Source organism: Dendropsophus ebraccatus, chromosome 1, assembly GCF_027789765.1.
Source record: "Dendropsophus ebraccatus isolate aDenEbr1 chromosome 1, aDenEbr1.pat, whole genome shotgun sequence".
Classification (NCBI taxonomy): Eukaryota; Metazoa; Chordata; class Amphibia; order Anura; family Hylidae; genus Dendropsophus; species Dendropsophus ebraccatus.
This window is the reverse complement of record NC_091454.1, coordinates 1,431,826-1,459,571: the sequence shown is the minus strand read 5'-3', so window position 1 is coordinate 1,459,571 and position 27,746 is coordinate 1,431,826. Positions and strand designations below refer to the sequence as shown.

Sequence of the window (27,746 nt, the reverse complement as noted above, 5' to 3'; positions counted from 1 at the left end):
TGATTTCTAATATTTTATTAAAAAAAAAGACAAAAATAAGAAATAAAATATTTAAGTTTCTGCGATGGATACGGAGTGCACAGAAAGCACCTGGCGGGGGCAGAAGTGCTTCAATGTCACCGCACTCACCGGCCACCTTGTGGGCGGGGCTACACCTGGGCTGAGATAAAGGTGCTTGCGGTGTATACAGCGCCGGGAACTCGCGGCCGTCGCGGTATTTACAGAGAATCTCGCGCCTCAAAAACAAAACTCTACAGTAATCTCCATAATACAAAAATATATTACAAATCTGCAGTATGTACAGGGCGCGGCCGGGGGCAGAACACACTCCTTCCCTTCGGCGCAGTGTAGGGGGTTTCCGTCGACTATGGGAGGGGGAAGTTGTCACATGGCAGGAGGTCACATCACAGGTCATGTGACCAGATTCACATGACGCCACAAACTACGGCAAACAAGACACAGCAGTCGCCATGCAGGGGAAGCGGCTACGGACAGAAGCGGACATCACCCACGACACGCGGACGATCACACAGGGGCGGGGACATCCAGGGCGACCGCTGCCACGCCTCATCTTCTCATCCACCGCTCCGGGGGAAACTCTCTGCAACACAAGGACAACCAGTCAGTGCAGCACATTCCCAGCATGTCCTCAGCACACAGCTGGGGGTCTGTCACTATGGATCAGGGCAGGCAGCACTAACCTACCTCCTGCCCCGATACACTGCAACAAACCTTCAGATGTGAGGAGAGAACTGGACGCCGGCCCTTTCATCCCTCTCAGCTCTGCTACATCTACGCTCAATAAAATCAGTGTAATAAGTCATACAAACCGGAGGCGACCTTAGGAGAAGGGATCGGCCAGGGATCCACCGCCAACGGACGCAATCCGCTTACTAGAATCTCTGCATCAAGGAGAAGAGGGTGAGCGAGGAGAAGGAAGCGGGGCAGGGCGAGGGGAAGGGAGCGGGGCAGGGTGACTACCTGTAGATGTTGGGGTCCAGGAGCAGAGCCGTGTCCTTAGGGAGTTTGGACAGATGGACGACCTTAGTCTTCAGCTGGTGACGGTCGTTCTCATTCACCCAAACGTCCGGAAGGCTGTGCGAGAAACGGCTGTCATGTGACCATACACCTGGCCTGAGAGCACGATCCCCATCACCGTCACACCCGGCCCCTGGGACACCCCCCCTTCCCCCGTCACACCCGGCCCAGGGACCACCCCCCTCCCCGTCACACCCGGCCCCTGGGACACCCCCCCTTCCCCCGTCACACCCGGCCCAGGGACCACCCCCCTCCCCGTCACACCCGGCCCAGGGATCACCCCCCTCCCCCACACACCCGGCCCAGGGACCACCCCCCTCCCCGTCACACCCGGCCCAGGGACCACCCCCCTCCCCGTCACACCCGGCCCAGGGACCACCCCCCTCCCCCACACACCCGGCCCAGGGACCACCCCCCTCCCCCACACACCCAGCCCAGAGACACCCCCCCTCCCCGTCACACCCAGCCCCTGGGACACCCCCCCTTCCCATCACACCCAGCCCCTGGGACACCCCCCCTTCCCCCTTCTCACCCGGCCCAGGGACCACCCCCCTCCCCGTCACACCCGGCCCAGGGACAACCCCCCTCCTCGTCACACCCGGCCCAGGGACCACCCCCCTCCCCGTCACACCCAGCCCAGGGACCACCCCCCTCCCCGTCACACCCAGCCCCTGGGACACCCCCCCTTCCCCCGTCTCACCCGGCCCAGGGACCACCCCCCTCCCCGTCACACCAGGCCCAGGGACCACCCCCCTCCCCGTCACACCCGGCCCAGGGACCACCCCCCTCCCCGTCACACCCGGCCCAGGGACCACCCCCCTCCCCGTCACACCCGGCCCAGGGACCACCCCCCTCCCCGTCACACCCAGCCCAGGGACCACCCCCCTCCTCGTCACACCCGGCCCGCCACACTCACATGTCTTCTGGAGTCCAGTGCAGCAGGAGTTTTATCTTCCCAGAATCCTCCTTCCTCTTGGCGATCACCTATGATAATAAGGCACGGGGGGTTAGCAGTGCGGCCAGTAACGTCAGGGCAGCCCGGTGACGGCCATGAAGGCCGCTCATACTCACCGTACTATGGAATACCACGCTGTGCCCATTTCCCAGGGAGTCAATCTGGGCGGAAAGGTTGAAGCAGATGGCGCGGTGGCGAATGGCGTCCAGAGTCTGCGCATCAAAGAAGTCGTGTGGGCGCGCTGTGGTGCAAGAAAACAGAGGGTCACAATCCGCTGCTGCACCGCCTCACCTACCGGGCCCACAGCTGGCACCCAAGGATATTACACACCAGACTCCGCCCACATGGCACATCACCCCCGCAGGACACAAGGATTGGGGGCACTCACAGTTCTGTAGAGGATCGGGTGCACCTCTCATCTGTCCAGAAATCACAACCATCAGCTGAGCGCGCAAGAGAAGGCGGGGCCTGGGGAGGGGCTACAGGAGTCAATGAGGAGGAGCCAGGGTTGGGGCTACTGGAGCTAAGGAGGAAGCAACATGGGCACGGAGGCAGGTGTAGAGGCGGCACAGGACCCAGAACCTACAGGAGGGGGAGATGTGCAGAGAGGCCGCCTCCTCCGCCGGGAGGTCACATCTGCAGGAGAGGGAGGGGGAGATGTGCAGAGAGGCCGCCTCCTCCGCCGGGAGGTCACAGCTACAGGAGAGGGAGGGGGAGATGTGCAGAGAGGCCGCCTCCTCCGCCGGGAGGTCACATCTACAGGAGAGGGAGGGGAAGATGTGCAGAGAGGCCGCCTCCTCCGCCGGGAGGTCACATCTGCAGGAGAGGGAGGGGGAGATGTGCAGAGAGGCCGCCTCCTCCGCTGTGGGGACATCACATCTGCAGGAGAGGGAGGGGGAGATGTGCAGAGAGGCCGCCTCCTCCGCCGGGAGGTCACATCTGCAGGAGAGGGAGGGGGAGATGTGCAGAGAGGCCGCCTCCTCCGCCGGGAGGTCACATCTGCAGGAGAGGGAGGGGGAGATGTGCAGAGAGGCCGCCTCCTTAGCCGGGAGGTCACAGCTACAGGAGAGGGAGGGGGAGATGTGCAGAGAGGCCGCCTCCTCCGCCGGGAGGTCACATCTGCAGGAGAGGGAGGGGGAGATGTGCAGAGAGGCCGCCTCCTCCGCCGGGAGGTCACATCTGCAGGAGAGGGAGGGGGAGATGTGCAGAGAGGCCGCCTCCTCCGCCGGGAGGTCACATCTGCAGGAGAGGGAGGGGGAGATGTGCAGAGAGGCCGCCTCCTCCGCCGGGAGGTCACATCTGCAGGAGAGGGAGGGGGAGATGTGCAGAGAGGCCGCCTCCTCCGCCGGGAGGTCACATCTGCAGGAGAGGGAGGGGGAGATGTGCAGAGAGGCCGCCTCCTCCGCCGGGAGGTAACAGCTACAGGAGAGGGAGGGGGAGATGTGCAGAGAGGCCGCCTCCTCCGCCGGGAGGTCACATCTGCAGGAGAGGGAGGGGGAGATGTGCAGAGAGGCCGCCTCCTCCGCCGGGAGGTCACATCTGCAGGAGAGGGAGGGGGAGATGTGCAGAGAGGCCGCCTCCTCCGCCGGGAGGTCACATCTGCAGGAGAGGGAGGGGGAGATGTGCAGAGAGGCCGCCTCCTCCGCCGGGAGGTCACATCTGCAGGAGAGGGAGGGGGAGATGTGCAGAGAGGCCGCCTCCTCCGCCGGGAGGTCACAGCTACAGGAGAGGGAGGGGGAGATGTGCAGAGAGGCCGCCTCCTCCGCTGTGGGGACATCACATCTGCAGGAGAGGGAGGGGGAGATGTGCAGAGAGGCCGCCTCCTCCGCCGGGAGGTCACATCTGCAGGAGAGGGAGGGGGAGATGTGCAGAGAGGCCGCCTCCTCCGCTGGGACATCACATCTGCAGGAGAGGGAGGGGGAGATGTGCAGAGAGGCCGCCTCCTCCGCCGGGAGGTCACAGCTACAGGAGAGGGAGGGGGAGATGTGCAGAGAGGCCGCCTCCTCCGCCGGGAGGTCACAGCTACAGGAGAGGGAGGGGGAGATGTGCAGAGAGGCCGCCTCCTCCGCTGTGGGGACATCACATCTGCAGGAGAGGGAGGGGAGATGTGCAGAGAGGCCGCCTCCTTAGCCGGGAGGTCACATCTGCAGGAGAGGGAGGGGGAGATGTGCAGAGAGGCCGCCTCCTCCGCTGTGGGGACATCACATCTGCAGGAGAGGGAGGGGGAGATGTGCAGAGAGGCCGCCTCCTCCGCCGGGAGGTCACATCTGCAGGAGAGGGAGGGGGAGATGTGCAGAGAGGCCGCCTCCTCCGCTGGGGGGCGCTTACACCTCCGGTAACCCGAGCAGTGCGGCGGCTACAGCAGCAGGCGGCGGCAGCTATTGCGGCAGGCGGCGGCAGCGCTATGTGCTACAGACACAGAGAAAGGATAAGACAACATGGAGGCGTCACCTCCCGACACTGAGGACTCAGCAGATCTAGAGATAAAGACAGTTATTACAGGATATAACAGGCAGCACTGGGACACTGTGACGACAGCTGCAGCTGTGCAGGGTGAGAGGGGGGGGGGGGGGCCTCGTCCACTGAGGGGCAACAACAATGACCACCACAAGAGCCACAGCCGCGGGACGATGAGGTCACATGACCCTCACCATTCACAGACCCCGCCCACACCATGACATCACCTCCACCCACACATTGTACAGCAGCATAGGAGGAGAGGCGGCAGAGCACAAGCCTATAATATACGGGGGATGGAGACCTGTATTATCCTCTAGAGCTGCGCTCACTATTCATTATACACGAGTTATGCAGTATTGTCTTCCAGAGCTGCGCTCCCTGTAATCTCTATGGAGAGGTAAGTATACACACAGTGACAAGTCACTATGGGGGATGTAAGACATGGAGGAGCTGCTGCTCTATCAGGTTACACAACAGCTCCCAGCATGCATTCTGCAGCCATGTGACACGTGCGTCATGTGATGGATGAGGGGATCCCTGGCAGGTCACATGATGGGATGGATGAGGGGGTCCCTGGTAGGTCACATGATGGGATGGATGAGGGGGTCCCTGGCAGGTCACATGATGGGATGGATGAGGGGGTCCCTGGTAGGTCACATGATGTGACTGGATGAGGAGGTCCCAGGTAGGTCACATGATGTGACTGGATGAGGGGGTCCCTGGCAGGTCACATGATGAGATGGATGAGGGGGTCCCTGGCAGGTCACATGATGGGATGGATGAGGGGGTCCCTGGCAGGTCACATGATGGGATGGATGAGGCGGTCCCTGGTAGGTCACATGATGTGACAGGATGAGGGGGTCCCTGGCAGGTCACATGATGGGATGGATGAGGCGGTCCCTGGTAGGTCACATGATGTGACAGGATGAGGGGGTCCCTGGTAGGTCACATGATGGGATGGATGAGGCGGTCCCTGGCAGGTCACATGATGTGACAGGATGAGGGGGTCCCTGGTAGGTCACATGATGTGACAGGATGAGGGGGTCCCTGGCAGGTCACATGATGTGACAGGATGAGGGGGTCCCTGGCAGGTCACATGATGGGATGGATGAGGGGGTCCCTGGCAGGTCACATGATGGGATGGATGAGGCGGTCCCTGGCAGGTCACATGATGTGACAGGATGAGGGGGTCCCTGGCAGGTCACATGATGGGATGGATGAGGGGGTCCCTGGTAGGTCACATGATGTGACAGGATGAGGGGGTCCCCGGCAGGGTGAGAGCTGGAGGGGTATAGAGAAGAGAAGCGGGATCTACCTTTCATCTGTACGGGGGCGGAGGAATAAGGAGCGGATCCCAGCGCTGCGGCTGAAGACGAGACAGAGAGACAATTACCAGGAGGAGTGACAGCGCCCCGGCTGCCCCTGCTGTCACTGCTGACGCTCACACTTACGTAGCGTTCTCTTGCGCTTGTTCTTCAGCTTGCGGCGCTTGTTCAGTCCGGCCTTGGAGGGAGATTCGTCCTTAGACTTGGAGTGTCCCGAGAGCTTCGAGGAATTCTGCTGACTGAAGTGCGTGGGAACATGGCGGGCGAGCCCCCCCTGCGAGGCAAAGCTGGCGGTACACCCTCCGACGACACACTGTAACGACACCGCTGCATCAGAGACCGCGGAACTGACATGTCACTGCCACGTCATGAAAATGGGGGCAGGGTCAGTGGTGATGATAAGGATGGGGTGGGGCAGTGATAATGATTGGGGTGGGGCCTCACCTTGAAGGGCTTGTCTCCGCTGTGGGTCAGCATGTGGCGCTGTAGCCAGCTCTGGCTGGTGGACGGAGTGTTGTACACCTTACATCCCTTCCAGAAACACACAAAGACCTGTAACACACACAGCTCAGCATGAGGAGGAGCAGCAGAGGGGGGGGGCAAGAGGAGAACGGAGGGGGGGGGGAAGAGGAGGACGGAGGGGGGGGGGAAGAGGAGGACGGAGGGGGGGAAGAGGAGGACGGAGGGGGGGGGGAAAGAGGAGGACGGAGGGGGGGGGGGAAAGAGGAGGACGGGGGGGGGGGGGGGGGGGGGGGAAGAGGAGGACGGGGGGGGGGGGGGGGGGGGGGGGGGGGGGGGGGAGAGGAGGGGGGGGGGGGAGAGGAGGACGGAGGGGGGGGGGGGAGAGGAGGACGGGGGGGGGGGAAGAGGAGGACGGACGGAGGGGGGGGGAGAGGAGGGGGGGGGAGAGGAGGACAGACGGAGGAGGGGGGAGGAGGACGGAGGGGAGGAGGACGGAGGGGAGGAGGACGGAGGGGAGGAGGACGGAGGGGAGGAGGACGGAGGGGAGGAGGACGGAGGGGAGGAGGGGGGGGGGGAAGAGGAGGAGGACGGAGGGGAGGAGGGGGGGAGGACGGAGGGGAGGAGGGGGAAGACGGAGGGGAGGAGGGGGGGGGGAGGGGGGGGAGGACGGAGGGGAGGAGGGGGGGGAGGACGGAGGGGGGGAGGGGGGGGAGGACGAGGGGGGGAGGATGAGGGGAGAGAGCAGCGGCAGTGGAGGAGGATGACGAGGGAAGCAAGCAGCAGTGGAGATATGGGGAGAGGATGAGGGGGGAGAGGATGAGGGGAGAGAGCAGAGTGGGGGGAAGGGGGGGAAGAGGGGGAGAGGATGGGGGGAGAGGATGAGGGGGGGGAGGATGAGGGGAGAGAGGTTACCCCGCCACGCTGGGCGTCCACATGGAAGGCGCGGATGTGTTCGGCCAGGTCGGGGCTGGAGGAGAAGCAGGTCTGGCACTGGTCCCAGCAGCAGTTGTAGTTGAGGGTCTTGCTGGAGGTGGTGGACATCCCCCCATTCATCATGGACGGAGTGGAACGGCCACTGGAGATTGTGCTGTCCACGTCCATGAGGGTGCTGCTGATACTGAAGAGGGAAACCACCAGAGGATGAGACTCCCCCCCATCATCCTCCTCCTCCCCCATCACACTGCCCATCATCCTCCTCCTCCCCATCACACTGCCCATCATCCTCCTCCTCCTCCTCCCCCCCATCACACTGCCTATTATCCTACCCCTCCCCATCACACTGCCCATCATTCTCCTCCTCCTCCTCCCCATCACACTGCCCATCATCCTCCTCCTCCCCATCACACTGCCCATTAACCTACCCCTCCCCATCACACTGCCCATCCACCTCCCCATCACACTGCCCATCATCATCCTCCTCCTCCCCATCACACTGCCCATCATCATCCTCCTCCTCCCCATCACACTGCCCATTATCCTACCCCTCCCCATCACACTGCCCATTATCCTACCCCTCCCCATCACACTGCCCATCATCCTCCTCCTCCTCCCCATCACACTGCCCATCATCCTCCTCCTCCTCCCCATCACACTGCCCATCATCCTCCTCCTCCTCCCCATCACACTGCCCATCATCCTCCTCCTCCATCACACTGCCCATCCTCCTCCCCATCACACTGCCCATCATCATCCTCCTCCTCCCCATCACACTGCCCATCATTCTCCTCCTCCTCCTCCCCATCACACTGCCCATCATCCTCCTCCTCCCCATCACACTGCCCATTATCCTACCCCTCCCCATCACACTGCCCATCCACCTCCCCATCACACTGCCCATCATCATCCTCCTCCTCCCCATCACACTGCCCATCATCATCCTCCTCCTCCCCATCACACTGCCCATTATCCTACCCTCCCCATCACACTGCCCATTATCCTACCCCTCCCCATCAACATGCTGCCCATCATCCTCCTCCTCCTCCCCATCAACACTGCCATCATCCTCCTCCTCCTCCCCATCACACTGCCCATCATCCTCCTCCTCTCCCATCACACTGCCCATCATCCTCCTCCTCCCCATCACACTGCCCCATCCTCCTCCCCATCACACTGCCCATCCTCCTCCCCATCACACTGCCCATCATCATCCTCCTCCTCCCCATCACACTGCCCATCATCATCCTCCTCCTCCCCATCACACTGCCCATTATCCTACCCCTCCCCATCACACTGCCCATCATCCTCCTCCTCCTCCCCATCACACTGCCCATCATCCTCCTCCTCCTCCCCATCACACTGCCCATCCTCCTCCTCCTCCCCATCACACTGCCCATTATCCTACCCCTCCCCATCACACTGCCCATTATCCTACCCCTCCCCATCACACTGCCCATCCTCCTCCCCATCACACTGCCCATCCTCCTCCCCATCATCATCCTCCTCCTCCCCATCACACTGCCCATCATCATCCTCCTCCTCCCCATCACACTGCCCATTATCCTCCTCCTCCCCATCACACTGCCCATTATCCTCCTCCTCCCCATCACACTGCCCATTATCCTCCTCCTCCCCATCACACTGCCCATTATCCTCCTCCTCCCCATCACACTGCCCATTATCCTCCTCCTCCCCATCACACTGCCCATTATCCTCCTCCTCCCCATCACACTGCCCATTATCCTCCTCCTCCCCATCACACTGCCCATCCTCCTCCTCCTCCTCCTCCCCATCACACATCATCCTCCTCCTCCCCATCACACTGCCCATCATCCTCCTCCTCCCCATCACACTGCCCATCATCCTCCTCCTCCCCATCACACTGCCCATCATCCTCCTCCTCCCCATCACACTGCCCATCATCCTCCTCCTCCCCATCACACTGCCCATCATCCTCCTCCTCCCCATCACACTGCCCATCATCCTCCTCCTCCCCATCACACTGCCCATCCTCCTCCTCCCCCATCACACTGCCCATCATCCTCCTCCTCCTCCCCATCACACTGCCCATCATCCTCCTCCTCCTCCCCATCACACTGCCCATCATCCTCCTCCTCCTCCCCATCACACTGCCCATCATCCTCCTCCTCCTCCTCCCCATCACACTGCCCATCATCCTCCTCCTCCTCCTCCCCATCACACTGCCCATCATCCTCCTCCTCCTCCTCCCCATCACACTGCCCATCATCATCATCATCCTCCCCATCACACTGCCCATTATCCTACCCCTCCCCATCACACTGCCCATCCTCCTCCCCATCACACTGCCCATCATCATCCTCCTCCTCCCCATCACACTGCCCATTATCCTCCTCCTCCCCATCACACTGCCCATTATCCTCCTCCTCCCCATCACACTGCCCATCATCCTCCTCCTCCCCATCACACTGCCCATCCTCCTCCTCCTCCTCCTCCCCATCACACTGCCCATTATCCTCCTCCTCCCCATCACACTGCCCATCACACTGCCCATCATCCTCCTCCTCCTCCCCATCACACTGCCCATCCTCCTCCTCCTCCCCATCACACTGCCCATCCTCCTCCTCCTCCTCATCACACTGCCCATCCTCCTCCTCCTCCTCATCACACTGCCCATCCTCCTCCTCCTCCCCATCACACTGCCCATCCTCCTCCTCCTCCCCATCACACTGCCCATCCTCCTCCTCCTCCCCATCACACTGCTAATCCTCCTCCTCCCCATCACACTGCCCATCCTCCTCCTCCCCATCACACTGCCCATCCTCCTCCTCCTCCCCATCACACTGCCCATCCTCTTCCCCATCACACTGCCCATCCTCCTCCTCCTCCCCATCACACTGCCCATCCTCCTCCCCATCACACTGCCCATCCTCCTCCTCCTCCCCATCACACTGCCCATCCTCCTCCTCCTCCCCATCACACTGCCCATCCTCCTCCTCCTCCCCATCACACTGCCCATCCTCCTCCTCCTCCCCACCACACTGCCCATCCTCCTCCTCCTCTCCCATCACACTGCCCATCCTCCTCCTCCTCTCCCATCACACTGCCCATCCTCCTCCTCTCCCATCACACTGCCCATCATCCTCCTCTCCCATCACACTGCCCATCATCCTCCTCCTCTCCCATCACACTGCCCATCATCCTCCTCCTCCCCATCACACATCATCCTCCTCCTCCTCCTCCCCATCACACTGCCCATCCTCTTCCCCATCACACTGCCCATCCTCCTCCTCCTCCCCATCACACTGCCCATCCTCCTCCTCCTCCCCATCACACTGCCCATCCTCCTCCTCCTCCCCATCACACTGCCCATCATCCTCCTCCTCCCCATCACACTGCCCATCATCCTCCTCCTCCCCATCACACTGCCCATCATCCTCCTCCTCCCCATCACACTGCCCATCATCCTCCTCCTCCCCATCACACTGCCCATCATCCTCCTCCTCCCCATCACACTGCCCATCAGCCTCCTCCTCCCCATCACACTGCCCATCATCCTCCTCCTCCCCATCACACTGCCCATCATCCTCCTCCTCCCCATCACACTGCCCATCATCCTCCTCCTCCTCCTCCCCATCACACTGCCCATCATCCTCCTCCTCCTCCTCCCCATCACACTGCCCATCATCCTCCTCCTCCTCCTCCCCATCACACTGCCCATCATCCTCCTCCTCCTCCTCCCCATCACACTGCCCATCATCCTCCTCCTCCTCCTCCCCATCACACTGCCCATCATCCTCCTCCTCCTCCTCCCCATCACACTGCCCATCATCATCATCATCCTCCCCATCACACTGCCCATTATCCTACCCCTCCCCATCACACTGCCCATCCTCCTCCCCATCACACTGCCCATCATCATCCTCCTCCTCCCCATCCACACTGCCCATGATCCTCCTCCTCCCCATCACACTGCCCATTATCCTCCTCCTCCCCATCACACTGCCCATTATCCTCCTCCTCCCCATCACACTGCCCATCCTCCTCCTCCTCCCCATCACACTGCCCATCCTCCTCCTCCTCCCCATCACACTGCCCATCCTCCTCCTCCTCCTCCTCCCCATCACACTGCCCATTATCCTCCTCCTCCCCATCACACTGCCCATCACACTGCCCATCATCCTCCTCCTCCTCCCCATCACACTGCCCATCCTCCTCCTCCTCCCCATCACACTGCCCATCATCCTCCTCCTCCTCCTCCCCATCATCATCATCATCCTCCCCATCACACTGCCCATTATCCTACCCCTCCCCATCACACTGCCCATCCTCCTCCCCATCACACTGCCCATCATCATCCTCCTCCTCCCCATCACACTGCCCATTATCCTCCTCCTCCCCATCACACTGCCCATTATCCTCCTCCTCCCCATCACACTGCCCATCATCCTCCTCCTCCCCATCACACTGCCATCCTCCTCCCCATCACACTGCCCATCCTCCTCCTCCTCCCCATCACACTGCCCATCCTCCTCCTCCTCCCCATCACACTGCCCATCCTCCTCCTCCTCCCCATCACACTGCCCATCCTCCTCCTCCTCCCCACCACACTGCCCATCCTCCTCCTCCTCCCCACCACACTGCCCATCCTCCTCCTCCTCCCCATCACACTGCCCATCCTCTTCCCCATCACACTGCCCATCCTCCTCCTCCTCCCCATCACACTGCCCATCCTCCTCCTCCTCCCCATCACACTGCCCATCCTCCTCCTCCTCCCCACCACACTGCCCATCCCTCCCTCCTCCTCCCCATCACACTGCCCATCCTCCTCCTCCTCCCCATCACACTGCCCATCCTCCTCCTCCTCCCCATCACACTGCCCATCCTCCTCCTCCTCCTCCTCCCCATCACACTGCCCATTATCCTCCTCCTCCCCATCACACTGCCCATCACACTGCCCATCATCCTCCTCCTCCTCCCCATCACACTGCCCATCCTCCTCCTCCTCCCCATCACACTGCCCATCCTCCTCCTCCTCCCCATCATCATCATCATCCTCCCCATCACACTGCCCATTATCCTACCCCTCCCCATCACACTGCCCATCCTCCTCCCCATCACACTGCCCATCATCATCCTCCTCCTCCCCATCACACTGCCCATTATCCTCCTCCTCCCCATCACACTGCCCATTATCCTCCTCCTCCCCATCACACTGCCCATTCATCCTCCTCCTCCCCATCACACTGCCCATCCTCCTCCCCATCACACTGCCCATCCTCCTCCTCCTCCCCATCACACTGCCCATCCTCCTCCTCCTCCCCATCACACTGCCCATCCTCCTCCTCCTCCCCATCACACTGCCCATCCTCCTCCTCCTCCCCACCACACTGCCCATCCTCCTCCTCCTCCCCCATCACACTGCCCATCCTCCTCCTCCCCATCACACTGCCCATCCTCCTCCTCCTCTCCCATCACACTGCCCATCCTCCTCCTCTCCCATCACACTGCCCATCATCCTCCTCCTCTCCCATCACACTGCCCATCATCCTCCTCCTCTCCCATCACACTGCCCATCATCCTCCTCCTCTCCCATCACACTGCCCATCATCCTCCTCCTCCCCATCACACATCATCCTCCTCCTCCTCCTCCCCATCACACTGCCCATCCTCTTCCCCATCACACTGCCCATCCTCCTCCTCCTCCCCATCACACTGCCATCCTCCTCCTCCTCCCCATCACACTGCCCATCCTCCTCCTCCTCCCCATCACACTGCCCATCATCCTCCTCCTCCCCATCACACTGCCCATCATCATCCTCCTCTTCATCACACTGCCCATCATCCTCCTCCTCCCCATCACACTGCCCATCATCCTCCTCCTCCCCATCACACTGCCCATCATCCTCCTCCTCCCCATCACACTGCCATCATCCTCCTCCTCCCCCATCACACTGCCCATCATCCTCCTCCTGCCCATCACACGGCCCATCATCCTCCTCCTCCCCATCACACTGCCCATCATCCTCCTCCTCCCCATCACACTGCCCATCATCCTCCTCCTCCCCATCACACTGCCCATCATCCTCCTCCTCCCCATCACACTGCCCATCATCCTCCTCCTCCCCATCACACTGCCCATCATCCTCCTCCTCCCCATCACACTGCCCATCATCCTCCTCCTCCCCATCACACTGCCCATCATCCTCCTCCTCCCCATCACACTGCCCATCATCCTCCTCCTCCCCATCACACTGCCCATCATCCTCCTCCTCCCCATCACACTGCCCATCATCCTCCTCCTCCCCATCACACTGCCCATCATCCTCCTCCTCCCCATCACACTGCCCATCATCCTCCTCCTCCCCATCACACTGCCCATCATCCTCCTCCTGCCCATCACACGGCCCATCATCCTCCTCCTCCCCATCACACTGCCCATCATCCTCCTCCTCCCCATCACACTGCCCATCATCCTCCTCCTCCCCATCACACTGCCCATCATCCTCCTCCTCCCCATCACACTGCCCATCATCCTCCTCCTCCCCATCACACTGCCATCATCCTCCTCCTCCCCATCACACTGCCCATCATCCTCCTCCTCCCCATCACACTGCCCATCATCCTCCTCCTCCCCATCACACTGCCCATCATCCTCCTCCTCCCCATCACACTGCCCATCATCCTCCTCCTCCCCATCACACTGCCCATCATCCTCCTCCTCCCCATCACACTGCCCATCATCCTCCTCCTCCCCATCACACTGCCCATCATCCTCCTCCTCCCCATCACACTGCCCATCATCCTCCTCCTCCCCATCACACTGCCCATCATCCTCCTCCTCCCCATCACACTGCCCATCATCCTCCTCCTCCTCCTCCTCCCCACTGCCCATCCTCCTCCTCCTCCTCCTCCCCATCACACTGCCCATCATCCTCCTCCTCCTCCTCCCCATCACACTGCCCATCATCCTACCCCTCCCCATCACACTGCCCATCATCCTCCTCCTCCTCCTCCCCATCACACTGCCCATCATCCTCCTCCTCCTCCTCCCCATCACACTGCCCATCATCCTCCTCCTCCTCCTCCCCATCACACTGCCCATCATCCTCCTCCTCCTCCTCCCCATCACCCTGCCCATCATCCTCCTCCTCCTCCTCCCCATCACACTGCCCATCATCCTCCTCCTCCTCCTCCCCATCACACTGCCCATCATCCTCCTCCTCCTCCTCCCCATCACACTGCCCATCATCCTCCTCCTCCTCCTCCTCCCCACTGCCCATCATCCTCCTCCTCCTCCCCATCACACTGCCCATCATCCTCCTCCTCCTCCCCATCACACTGCCCATCATCCTCCTCCTCCTCCTCCCCATCACACTGCCCATCATCATCATCATCCTCCCCATCACACTTCCCATCATCATCATCATCCTCCCCATCACACTGCCCATTATCCTACCCCTCCCCATCACACTGCCCATCCTCCTCCCCATCACACTGCCCATCATCATCCTCCTCCTCCCCATCACACTGCCCATTATCCTCCTCCTCCCCATCACACTGCCCATCCTCCTCCTCCTCCCCATCACACTGCCCATCCTCCTCCTCCTCCTCCTCCCCATCACACTGCCCATTATCCTCCTCCTCCCCATCACACTGCCCATCACACTGCCCATCATCCTCCTCCTCCTCCCCATCACACTGCCCATCCTCCTCCTCCTCCCCATCACACTGCCCATCATCCTCCTCCTCCTCCTCCCCCATCACACTGCCCATCCTCTTCCCCATCACACTGCCCATCCTCCTCCTCCTCCCCCATCACACTGCCCATCCTCCTCCTCCTCCCCATCACACTGCCCATCCTCCTCCTCCTCCCCATCACACTGCCCATCCTCCTCCTCCTCCCCATCACACTGCCCATCCTCCTCCTCCTCCCCATCACACTGCTAATCCTCCTCCTCCCCATCACACTGCCCATCCTCCTCCTCCTCCTCCCCATCACACTGCCCATCCTCCTCCTCCTCCTCCCCATCACACTGCCCATCCTCCTCCTCCCCATCACACTGCCCATCCTCCTCCTCCTCCCTATCACACTGCCCATCCTCCTCCTCCCCATCACACTGCCCATCCTCCTCCCCATCACACTGCCCATCCTCCTCCCCCCCCCCATCACACTACCCATCATCCTCCTCCTCTCCCATCACACTGCCCATCCTCCTCCTCTCCCATCACACTGCCCATCATCCTCCTCCTCCTCCTCCCCATCACACTGCCCATCCTCTTCCCCATCACACTGCCCATCCTCCTCCTCCTCCCCATCACACTCCCCATCCTCCTCCTCCTCCTCCCCATCACACTGCCCATCCTCCTCCTCCTCCCCATCACACTGCTAATCCTCCTCCTCCCCATCACACTGCCCATCCTCCTCCTCCTCCTCCTCCCCATCACACTGCCCATCCTCCTCCTCCTCCTCCCCATCACACTGCCCATCCTCCTCCTCCCCATCACACTGCCCATCATCCTCCTCCTCCTCCCCATCACACTGCCCATCCTCTTCCCCATCACACTGCCCATCCTCCTCCTCCTCCCCATCACACTGCCCATCCTCTTCCCCATCACACTGCCCATCCTCCTCCTCCTCCCCATCACACTGCCCATCCTCCTCCTCCTCCCCATCACACTGCCCATCCTCCTCCTCCTCCCCATCACACTGCCCCATCCTCCTCCTCCTCCCCATCACACTGCCCATCCTCCTCCTCCTCCCCATCACACTGCCCATCCTCCTCCTCCTCCTCCCCATCACACTGCCCATCCTCCTCCTCCCCATCACACTGCCCATCCTCCTCCTCCCCATCACACTGCCCATCCTCCTCCTCCTCCCTATCACACTGCCCATCCTCCTCCTCCCCATCACACTGCCCATCCTCCTCCCCCCCCATCACACTGCCCATCCTCCTCCCCCCCCCCCATCACACTACCCATCATCCTCCTCCTCTCCCATCACACTGCCCATCCTCCTCCTCTCCCATCACACTGCCCATCATCCTCCTCCTCCTCCTCCCCATCACACTGCCCATCCTCTTCCCCATCACACTGCCCATCCTCCTCCTCCTCCCCATCACACTCCCCATCCTCCTCCTCCTCCTCCCCATCACACTGCCCATCCTCCTCCTCCTCCCCATCACACTGCTAATCCTACTCCTCCCCATCACACTGCCCATCCTCCTCCTCCTCCTCCTCCCCATCACACTGCCCATCCTCCTCCTCCTCCTCCCCATCACACTGCCCATCCTCCTCCTCCCCATCACACTGCCCATCATCCTCCTCCTCCTCCCCATCACACTGCCCATCCTCTTCCCCATCACACTGCCCATCCTCCTCCTCCTCCCCATCACACTGCCCATCCTCTTCCCCATCACACTGCCCATCCTCCTCCTCCTCCCCATCACACTGCCCATCCTCCTCCTCCTCCCCATCACACTGCCCATCCTCCTCCTCCTCCCCATCACACTGCCCATCCTCCTCCTCCTCCCCATCACACTGCCCATCCTCCTCCTCCTCCCCATCACACTGCCCATCCTCCTCCTCCTCCCCATCACACTGCCCATCCTCCTCCTCCTCCCCATCACACTGCCCATCCTCCTCCTCCTCCCCATCACACTGCCCATCCTCCTCCTCCTCCCCACCACACTGCCCATCCCTCCTCCCCATCACACTGCCCATCCTCCTCCTCCTCCCCATCCTCCTCCTCCTCCCCATCACACTGCCCATCATCCTCCTCCTCCCCATCACACTGCCCATCCTCCTCCTCCTCTCCCATCACACTGGCCATCCTCCTCCTCCTCTCCCATCACACTGGCCATCCTCCTCCTCCTCTCCCATCACACTGGCCATCCTCCTCCTCCTCTCCCATCACACTGGCCATCCTCCTCCTCCTCTCCCATCACACTGCCCATCCTACTGCCCATCATCCTCCTCCTCTCCCATCACACTGCCCATCCTCCTCCTCTCCCATCACACTGCCCATCATCCTCCTCCTCCCCATCACACTGCCCATTATCCTCCTCCTCCCCATCACACTGCCCATCCTCCTCCTCCTCCCCATCACACTGCCCATCCTCCTCCTCCTCCTCCTCCCCATCACACTGCCCATCATCCTCCTCCTCCCCATCACACTGCCCATCACACTGCCATCATCCTCCTCCTCCTCCCCATCACACTGCCCATCCTCCTCCTCCTCCCCATCACACTGCCCATCATCCTCCTCCTCCTCCTCCCCATCACACTGCCCATCCTCTTCCCCATCACACTGCCCATCCTCCTCCTCCTCCCCCATCACACTGCCCATCCTCCTCCTCCTCCCCATCACACTGCCCATCCTCCTCCTCCTCCCCATCACACTGCCCATCCTCCTCCTCCTCCCCATCACACTGCCCATCCTCCTCCTCCTCCCCATCACACTGCTAATCCTCCTCCTCCCCATCACACTGCCCATCCTCCTCCTCCTCCTCCCCATCACACTGCCCATCCTCCTCCTCCTCCTCCCCATCACACTGCCCATCCTCCTCCTCCCCATCACACTGCCCATCCTCCTCCTCCCCATCACACTGCCCATCCTCCTCCTCCTCCCCATCACACTGCCCATCCTCCTCCTCCCCATCACACTGCCCATCCTCCTCCCCCCCCATCACACTGCCCATCCTCCTCCCCCCCCCATCACACTACCCATCATCCTCCTCCTCTCCCATCACACTGCCCATCCTCCTCCTCTCCCATCACACTGCCCATCATCCTCCTCCTCCTCCTCCCCATCACACTGCCCATCCTCTTCCCCATCACACTGCCCATCCTCCTCCTCCTCCCCATCACACTGCCCATCATCCTCCTCCTCCTCCTCCCCATCACACTGCCCATCATCCTCCTCCTCCTCCTCCCCATCACACTGCCCATCATCCTCCTCCTCCTCCTCCCCATCACACTGCCCATCATCCTCCTCCTCCTCCTCCCCATCACACTGCCCATCATCCTCCTCCTCCTCCTCCCCATCACACTGCCCATCATCCTCCTCCTCCTCCTCCCCATCACACTGCCCATCATCCTCCTCCTCCTCCTCCCCATCACACTGCCCATCATCCTCCTCCTCCTCCTCCCCATCACACTGCCCATCATCCTCCTCCTCCTCCTCCCCATCACACTGCCCATCATCCTCCTCCTCCTCCTCCCCATCACACTGCCCATCATCCTCCTCCTCCTCCTCCCCATCACACTGCCCATCATCCTCCTCCTCCTCCTCCCCATCACACTGCCCATCATCCTCCTCCTCCTCCTCCCCATCACACTGCCCATCATCCTCCTCCTCCTCCCCATCACACTGCCCATCATCCTCCTCCTCCTCCCCATCACACTGCCCATCATCCTCCTCCTCCTCCTCCCCATCACACTGCCCATCATCATCATCATCCTCCCCATCACACTGCCCATCATCATCATCATCCTCCCCATCACACTGCCCATTATCCTACCCCTCCCCATCACACTGCCCATCCTCCTCCCCATCACACTGCCCATCATCATCCTCCTCCTCCCCATCACACTGCCCATTATCCTCCTCCTCCCCATCACACTGCCCATCCTCCTCCTCCTCCCCATCACACTGCCCATCCTCCTCCTCCTCCTCCTCCCCATCACACTGCCCATTATCCTCCTCCTCCCCATCACACTGCCCATCACACTGCCCATCATCCTCCTCCTCCTCCCCATCACACTGCCCATCCTCCTCCTCCTCCCCATCACACTGCCCATCATCCTCCTCCTCCTCCTCCCCATCACACTGCCCATCCTCTTCCCCATCACACTGCCCATCCTCCTCCTCCTCCCCCATCACACTGCCCATCCTCCTCCTCCTCCCCATCACACTGCCCATCCTCCTCCTCCTCCCCATCACACTGCCCATCCTCCTCCTCCTCCCCATCACACTGCCCATCCTCCTCCTCCTCCCCATCACACTGCTAATCCTCCTCCTCCCCATCACACTGCCCATCCTCCTCCTCCTCCTCCCCATCACACTGCCCATCCTCCTCCTCCTCCTCCCCATCACACTGCCCATCCTCCTCCTCCCCATCACACTGCCCATCCTCCTCCTCCCCATCACACTGCCCATCCTCCTCCTCCTCCCCATCACACTGCCCATCCTCCTCCTCCCCATCACACTGCCCATCCTCCTCCCCCCCCATCACACTGCCCATCCTCCTCCCCCCCCCCATCACACTACCCATCATCCTCCTCCTCTCCCATCACACTGCCCATCCTCCACCTCTCCCATCACACTGCCCATCATCCTCCTCCTCCTCCTCCCCATCACACTGCCCATCCTCTTCCCCATCACACTGCCCATCCTCCTCCTCCTCCCTATCACACTGCCCATCCTCCTCCTCCACCTCTCCCATCACACTGCCCATCATCCTCCTCCTCCTCCTCCCCATCACACTGCCCATCCTCTTCCCCATCACACTGCCCATCCTCCTCCTCCTCCCCATCACACTGCCCATCCTCTTCCCCATCACACTGCCCATCCTCCTCCTCCTCCCCATCACACTGCCCATCCTCCTCCTCCTCCCCATCACACTGCCCATCCTCCTCCTCCTCCCCATCACACTGCCCATCCTCCTCCTCCTCCCCATCACACTGCCCATCCTCCTCCTCCTCCCCATCACACTGCCCATCCTCCTCCTCCTCCCCATCACACTGCCCATCCTCCTCCTCCTCCCCATCACACTGCCCATCCTCCTCCTCCTCCCCATCACACTGCCCATCCTCCTCCTCCTCCCCACCACACTGCCCATCCTCCTCCCCATCACACTGCCCATCCTCCTCCTCCTCCCCATCCTCCTCCTCCTCCCCATCACACTGCCCATCCTCCTCCTCCTCCTCCCCATCACACTGCCCATCCTCCTCCTCCTCTCCCATCACACTGGCCATCCTCCTCCTCCTCTCCCATCACACTGGCCATCCTCCTCCTCCTCTCCCATCACACTGGCCATCCTCCTCCTCCTCTCCCATCACACTGGCCATCCTCCTCCTCCTCTCCCATCACACTGCCCATCCTACTGCCCATCATCCTCCTCCTCTCCCATCACACTGCCCATCCTCCTCCTCTCCCATCACACTGCCCATCATCCTCCTCCTCCCCATCACACTGCCCATTATCCTCCTCCTCCCCATCACACTGCCCATCCTCCTCCTCCTCCCCATCACACTGCCCATCCTCCTCCTCCTCCTCCTCCCCATCACACTGCCCATTATCCTCCTCCTCCCCATCACACTGCCCATCACACTGCCCATCATCCTCCTCCTCCTCCCCCATCACACTGCCCATCCTCCTCCTCCTCCCCATCACACTGCCCATCATCCTCCTCCTCCTCCTCCCCATCACACTGCCCATCCTCTTCCCCATCACACTGCCCATCCTCCTCCTCCTCCCCCATCACACTGCCCATCCTCCTCCTCCTCCCCATCACACTGCCCATCCTCCTCCTCCTCCCCATCACACTGCCCATCCTCCTCCTCCTCCCCATCACACTGCCCATCCTCCTCCTCCTCCCCATCACACTGCTAATCCTCCTCCTCCCCCATCACACTGCCCATCCTCCTCCTCCTCCTCCCCATCACACTGCCCATCCTCCTCCTCCTCCTCCCCATCACACTGCCCATCCTCCTCCTCCCCATCACACTGCCCATCCTCCTCCTCCCCATCACACTGCCCATCCTCCTCCTCCTCCCCATCACACTGCCCATCCTCCTCCTCCCCATCACACTGCCCATCCTCCTCCCCCCCCCATCACACTGCCCATCCTCCTCCCCCCCCCCATCACACTACCCATCATCCTCCTCCTCTCCCATCACACTGCCCATCCTCCTCCTCTCCCATCACACTGCCCATCATCCTCCTCCTCCTCCTCCCCATCACACTGCCCATCCTCTTCCCCATCACACTGCCCATCCTCCTCCTCCTCCTCCCCATCACACTGCCCATCATCCTCCTCCTCCTCCTCCCCATCACACTGCCCATCATCCTCCTCCTCCTCCTCCCCATCACACTGCCCATCATCCTCCTCCTCCTCCTCCCCATCACACTGCCCATCATCCTCCTCCTCCTCCTCCCCATCACACTGCCCATCATCCTCCTCCTCCTCCTCCCCATCACACTGCCCATCATCCTCCTCCTCCTCCTCCCCATCACACTGCCCATCATCCTCCTCCTCCTCCTCCCCATCACACTGCCCATCATCCTCCTCCTCCTCCTCCCCATCACACTGCCCATCATCCTCCTCCTCCTCCCCATCACACTGCCCATCATCCTCCTCCTCCTCCCCATCACACTGCCCATCATCCTCCTCCTCCTCCTCCCCATCACACTGCCCATCATCATCATCATCCTCCCCATCACACTGCCCATCATCATCATCATCCTCCCCATCACACTGCCCATCATCATCATCATCCTCCCCATCACACTGCCCATTATCCTACCCCTCCCCATCACACTGCCCATCCTCCTCCCCATCACACTGCCCATCATTCATCCTCCTCCTCCCATCCACTGCCCATTATCCTCCTCCTCCCCATCACACTGCCCATCCTCCTCCTCCTCCCCATCACACTGCCCATTATCCTCCTCCTCCCCATCACACTGCCCATTATCCTCCTCCTCCCCATCACACTGCCCATCCTCCTCCTCCTCCCCATCACACTGCCCATCCTCCTCCTCCTCCCCATCACACTGCCCATCATCCTCCTCCTCCTCCTCCCCATCACACTGCCCATCCTCTTCCCCATCACACTGCCCATCCTCCTCCTCCTCCCCCATCACACTGCCCATCCTCCTCCTCCTCCCCATCACACTGCCCATCCTCCTCCTCCTCCCATCACACTGCCCATCCTCCTCCTCCTCCCCATCACACTGCCCATCCTCCTCCTCCTCCCCATCACACTGCTAATCCTCCTCCTCCCATCACACTGCCCATCTCTCCTCCTCCTCCTCCCCATCTACACTGCCCATCCTCCTCCTCCTCCTCCCCATCACACTGCCCATTCCTCCTCCTCCCATCACACTGCCCATCCTCCTCCTCCCCCATCACAACTGCCCATCCTCCTCCTCCTCCCCCATCACACTGCCCATCCTCCTCCTCCTCCCCATCACACTGCCCATCCTCCTCCTCCCCATCACACTGCCCATCCTCCTCCCCCCCCATCACACTGCCCATCCTCCTCCCCCCCCCCATCACACTTACCCATCATCCTCCTCCTCTCCCATCACACTGCCCATCCTCCACCTCTCCCATCACACTGCCCATCATCCTCCTCCTCCTCCTCCCCATCACACTGCCCATCCTCTTCCCCATCACACTGCCCATCCTCCTCCTCCTCCCTATCACACTGCCCATCCTCCTCCTCCTCCTCCCCATCACACTGCCCATCCTCCTCCTCCTCCCCATCACACTGCTAATCCTCCTCCTCCCCATCACACTGCCCATCCTCCTCCTCCTCCTCCTCCCCATCACACTGCCCATCCTCCTCCTCCTCCTCCCCATCACACTGCCCATCCTCCTCCTCCCCATCACACTGCCCATCATCCTCCTCCTCCTCCCCATCACACTGCCCATCTCTCTTCCCCATCACACTGCCCATCCTCCTCCTCCTCCCCATCACACTGCCCATCCTCTTCCCCATCACACTGCCCATCCTCCTCCTCCTCCCCATCACACTGCCCATCCTCCTCCTCCTCCCCATCACACTGCCCATCCTCCTCCTCCCCATCACACTGCCCATCCTCCTCCTCCTCCCCATCACACTGCCATCCTCCTCCTCCTCCCCATCACACTGCCCATCCTCCTCCTCCTCCCCATCACACTGCCCATCCTCCTCCTCCTCCCCATCACACTGCCCATCCTCCTCCTCCTCCCCATCACACTGCCCATCCTCCTCCTCCTCCCCATCACACTGCCCATCCTCCTCCTCCTCCCCATCACCACTGCCCATCCTCCTCCTCCTCCCCATCACACTGCCCATCCTCCTCCTCCTCCCCACCACACTGCCCATCCTCCTCCCCATCACACTGCCCATCCTCCTCCTCCTCCTCCTCCTCCTCCCTCCTCCCCCATCACACTGCCCATCCTCCTCCTCCTCCTCCCCATCACACTGCCCATCCTCCTCCTCCTCTCCCATCACACTGGCCATCCTCCTCCTCCTCTCCCATCACACTGGCCATCCTCCTCCTCCTCTCCCATCACACTGGCCATCCTCCTCCTCCTCTCCCATCACACTGGCCATCCTCCTCCTCCTCTCCCATCACACTGCCCATCCTCCTCCTCTCCCATCACACTGCCCATCATCCTCCTCCTCTCCCATCACACTGCCCATCCTCCTCCTCTCCCATCACACTGCCCATCATCATCCTCCTCCTCCCCATCACACTGCCCATTATCCTCCTCCTCCCCATCACACTGCCCATCCTCCTCCTCCTCCCCATCACACTGCCCATCCTCCTCCTCCTCCTCCTCCCCATCACACTGCCCATTATCCTCCTCCTCCCCATCACACTGCCCATCACACTGCCCATCATCCTCCTCCTCCTCCCCATCACACTGCCCCTTCCTCCTCCTCCTCCCCATCACACTGCCCATCATCCTCCTCCTCCTCCTCCCCATCACACTGCCCATCCTCTTCCCCATCACACTGCCCATCCTCCTCCTCCTCCCCCATCACACTGCCCATCCTCCTCCTCCTCCCATCACACTGCCCATCCTCCTCCTCCTCCCCATCACACTGCCCATCCTCCTCCTCCTCCCCCATCACACTGCCCATCCTCCTCCTCCTCCCCATCACACTGCTAATCCTCCTCCTCCCCATTCACACTGCCCATCCTCCTCCTCCTCCTCCCCATCACACTGCCCATCCTCCTCCTCCTCCCCATCACACTGCCCATCCTCCTCCTCCCCATCACACTGCCCATCCTCCTCCTCCCCATCACACTGCCCATCCTCCTCCCCATCACACTGCCCATCCTCCTCCTCCCCATCACACTGCCCATCCTCCTCCTCCTCTCCCATCACACTGCCCATCCTCCTCCCCCCCCCCATCACACTACCCATCATCCTCCTCCTCTCCCATCACACTGCCCATCCTCCTCCTCTCCCATCACACTGCCCATCATCCTCCTCCTCCTCCTCCCCATCACACTGCCCATCCTCTTCCCCATCACACTGCCCATCCTCCTCCTCCTCCCCATCACACTGCCCATCCTCCTCCTCCTCCTCCCCATCACACTGCCCATCCTCCTCCTCCTCCCCATCACACTGCTAATCCTCCTCCTCCCCATCACACTGCCCATCCTCCTCCTCCTCCTCCTCCCCATCACACTGCCCATCCTCCTCCTCCTCCTCCCCATCACACTGCCCATCCTCCTCCTCCCCATCACACTGCCCATCATCCTCCTCCTCCTCCCCATCACACTGCCCATCCTCTTCCCCATCACACTGCCCATCCTCCTCCTCCTCCCCATCACACTGCCCATCCTCTTCCCCATCACACTGCCCATCCTCCTCCTCCTCCCCATCACACTGCCCATCCTCCTCCTCCTCCCCCATCACACTGCCCATCCTCCTCCTCCTCCCCATCACACTGCCCATCCTCCTCCTCCTCCCCATCACACTGCCCATCCTCCTCCTCCTCCCCATCACACTGCCCATCCTCCTCCTCCTCCCCATCACACTGCCCATCCTCCTCCTCCTCTCCCATCACACTGCCCATCCTCCTCCTCTCCCATCACACTGCCCATCCTCCTCCTCTCCCATCACACTGCCCATCCTCCTCCTCTCCCATCACACTGCCCATCCTCCTCCTCTCCCATCATCCTCCTCCTCTCCCATCACACTGCCCATCATCCTCCTCCTCTCCCATCACACTGCCCATCCTCCTCCTCTCCCATCACACTGCCCATCCTCCTCCTCTCCCATCACACTGCCCATCCTCCTCCTCTCCCATCATCCTCCTCCTCTCCCATCACACTGCCCATCATCCTCCTCCTCTCCCATCACACTGCCCATCATCCTCCTCCTCTCCCATCACACTGCCCATCATCCTCCTCCTCTCCCATCACACTGCCCATCATCCTCCTCCTCCCCATCACACTGCCCATCATCCTCCACCACCATCACTCCCCCCCAACGGCACTGTGGGAGGAGTCAGTTTAATAGGAGGGGTCACAGTAGCAGGGTTTCTCAATGTGGGCGGGGCCAATGACATAGGGGCGGAGACCATGCTGTTTACAGGAGTTTAGGCGGGTGATTCATGGACATTATATTATGGGTGTGGCCAAAACAGTGTGGGGTTATGGTGAGGGCGGGGTTATGGTGAGGGGCGGGGCTAGGCGCGGGCTCACCTGTCCTCGGAGTCCATGCGGCTCAGTGGCTCCCCCTCCAGGCTGGAGGGGCGGGGTTATGGTGAGGGGGCGGGGCTAGGCGCGGGCTCACCTGTCCTCGGAGTCCATGCGGCTCAGTGGCTCCCCCTCCAGGCTGGAGGGGCGGGGTTATGGTGAGGGGGCGGGGCTAGGCGCGGGCTCACCTGTCCTCGGAGTCCATGCGGCTCAGTGGCTCCCCCTCCAGGCTGGAGGGGCGGGGTTATGGTGAGGGGGCGGGGCTAGGCGCGGGCTCACCTGTCCTCGGAGTCCATGCGGCTCAGTGGCTCCCCCTCCAGGCTGGAGGGGCCGCTCTGTCCGGCGCTGCTGTAGCCGTCGTCTCCCCCGGAGCTGCTGCCGGCCGTACTGCTGCCCGTACTGCTGGGGGCGCTGCTCCCCGGGCTCGGTCCATCCTCCGGGCGGCTGCTGCCCCGCTCCCCGTCCAGGCTGCTCCCGGCCGGGCTGTCTGACCGCTCGGACACGCCGCTGCTCTCCGAGTCCTCCTCATCTTCTTCGTCGTCGTCGTCGTCCTCCTCCTCGGGCTCCCTGCCGCCTCCCCTTCCGGCCGCTGCCTCCTCTTGCTGCTCCCCGTGCGGCTCCGGGGCTGCGGCCTGTTCGGGGCTCCCGGCTGCGGACGACTGCTGCTCTACACTAGCGGCGGCCATAACTACCAGGCTGTGACGTCACTGCGGGGAGGGGGGCGGGGCTACAGACTGTGGGGACATGCGCTACCGGGCGCCGGGAGGGACAAACATCACTGATAAGCGAATCTACCGCAAACCGCAGCGGTTCCGCTCCGGCAGCGTCCTCATTATGTCCTGATGACATACCAGTATAACCCCCGATCACAGACCAGATATCACTGTAATTCCTATAATCACTACAGGAAGTATAACACCTTTCCTCCTATCTCCTGTAGGGGGCAGTATAACACCTTTCCTCCTATCTCCTGTAGGGGGCAATATAACACCTTTCCTCCTATCTCCTGTAGGGGGCAGTATAACACCTTTCCTTCTATCTCCTGTAGGGGGCAGTATAACACCTTTCCTTCTATCTCCTACAGGGGGCAGTATAACACCTTTCCTTCTATCTCCTGTAGGGGGCAGTATAACACCTTTCCTATCTCCTGTAGGGGGCAGTATATATAACACCTTCCTCCTATCTCCTACAGGGGGCAGTATAACACCTTTCCTTCTATCTCCTGCAGGGGGCAGTATAACACCTTTCCTATCTCCTACAGGGGGCAGTATAACACCTTTCCTCCTATCTCCTGTAGGGGGCAGTATAACACCTTTCCTCCTATCTCCTGTAGGGGGCAGTATAACCCCTTTCCTTCTATCTCCTGTAGGGGGCAGTATAACCCCTTTCCTATCTCCTGTAGGGGGCAGTATAACACCTTTCCTCCTATCTCCTGTAGGGGGCAGTATAACACCTTTCCTCCTATCTCCTGTAGGGGGCAGTATAACACCTTTCCTATCTCCTACAGGGGGCAGTATAACACCTTTCCTTCTATCTCCTGTAGGGGGCAGTATAACTCCTTTCCTTCTATCTCCTGTAGGGGGCAGTATAACCCCTTTCCTTCTATCTCCTGTAGGGGGCAGTATAACACCTTTCCTCCTATCTCCTGTAGGGGGCAGTATAACACCTTTCCTATCTCCTGTAGGGGGCAGTATAACACCTTTCCTCCTATCTCCTGTAGGGGGCAGTATAACACCTTTCCTATCTCCTACAGGGGGCAGTATAACCCCTTTCCTATCTCCTGTAGGGGGCAGTATAACACCTTTCCTCCTATCTCCTGTAGGGGGCAGTATAACACCTTTCCTCCTATCTCCTGTAGGGGGCAGTATAACACCTTTCCTATCTCCTACAGGGGGCAGTATAACACCTTTCCTTCTATCTCCTGTAGGGGGCAGTATAACTCCTTTCCTTCTATCTCCTGTAGGGGGCAGTATAACACCTTTCCTATCTCCTGTAGGGGGCAGTATAACACCTTTCCTCCTATCTCCTGTAGGGGGCAGTATAACACCTTTCCTATCTCCTGTAGGGGGCAGTATAACACCTTTCCTCCTATCTCCTGTAGGGGGCAGTATAACACCTTTCCCCCTATCTCCTGTAGGGGGCAGTATAACACCTTTCC

The 27,746-nt window shown here is 61.3% G+C and overlaps 1 protein-coding gene across 2 annotated transcripts; it reads right to left on the bottom strand.

Moving 5' to 3' along the window:
* AEBP2 (AE binding protein 2) lies at positions 1-26,313 on the bottom strand. 2 transcript variants are annotated; one of them, XM_069963664.1, is made up of 10 exons: positions 25,868-26,313; positions 7,153-7,357; positions 6,223-6,330; positions 5,905-6,091; positions 5,769-5,819; positions 2,110-2,234; positions 1,955-2,022; positions 982-1,095; positions 831-902; positions 1-601 (listed from the first exon to the last, which is right to left on the bottom strand). In XM_069963664.1, exons 1-9 carry the CDS (start codon positions 26,272-26,274, stop codon positions 842-844), a joined length of 1,326 nt encoding a protein of 441 aa, XP_069819765.1. In that variant the 5' UTR covers positions 26,275-26,313; the 3' UTR covers positions 1-601; positions 831-841. The 2 variants fall into 2 exon arrangements, with proteins under 2 accessions (XP_069819765.1, XP_069819773.1); XM_069963672.1 differs by lacking the exon at positions 5,769-5,819 and having other exon boundaries at positions 25,868-26,312.
* Positions 26,314-27,746: the final 1,433 nt, after the last annotated feature.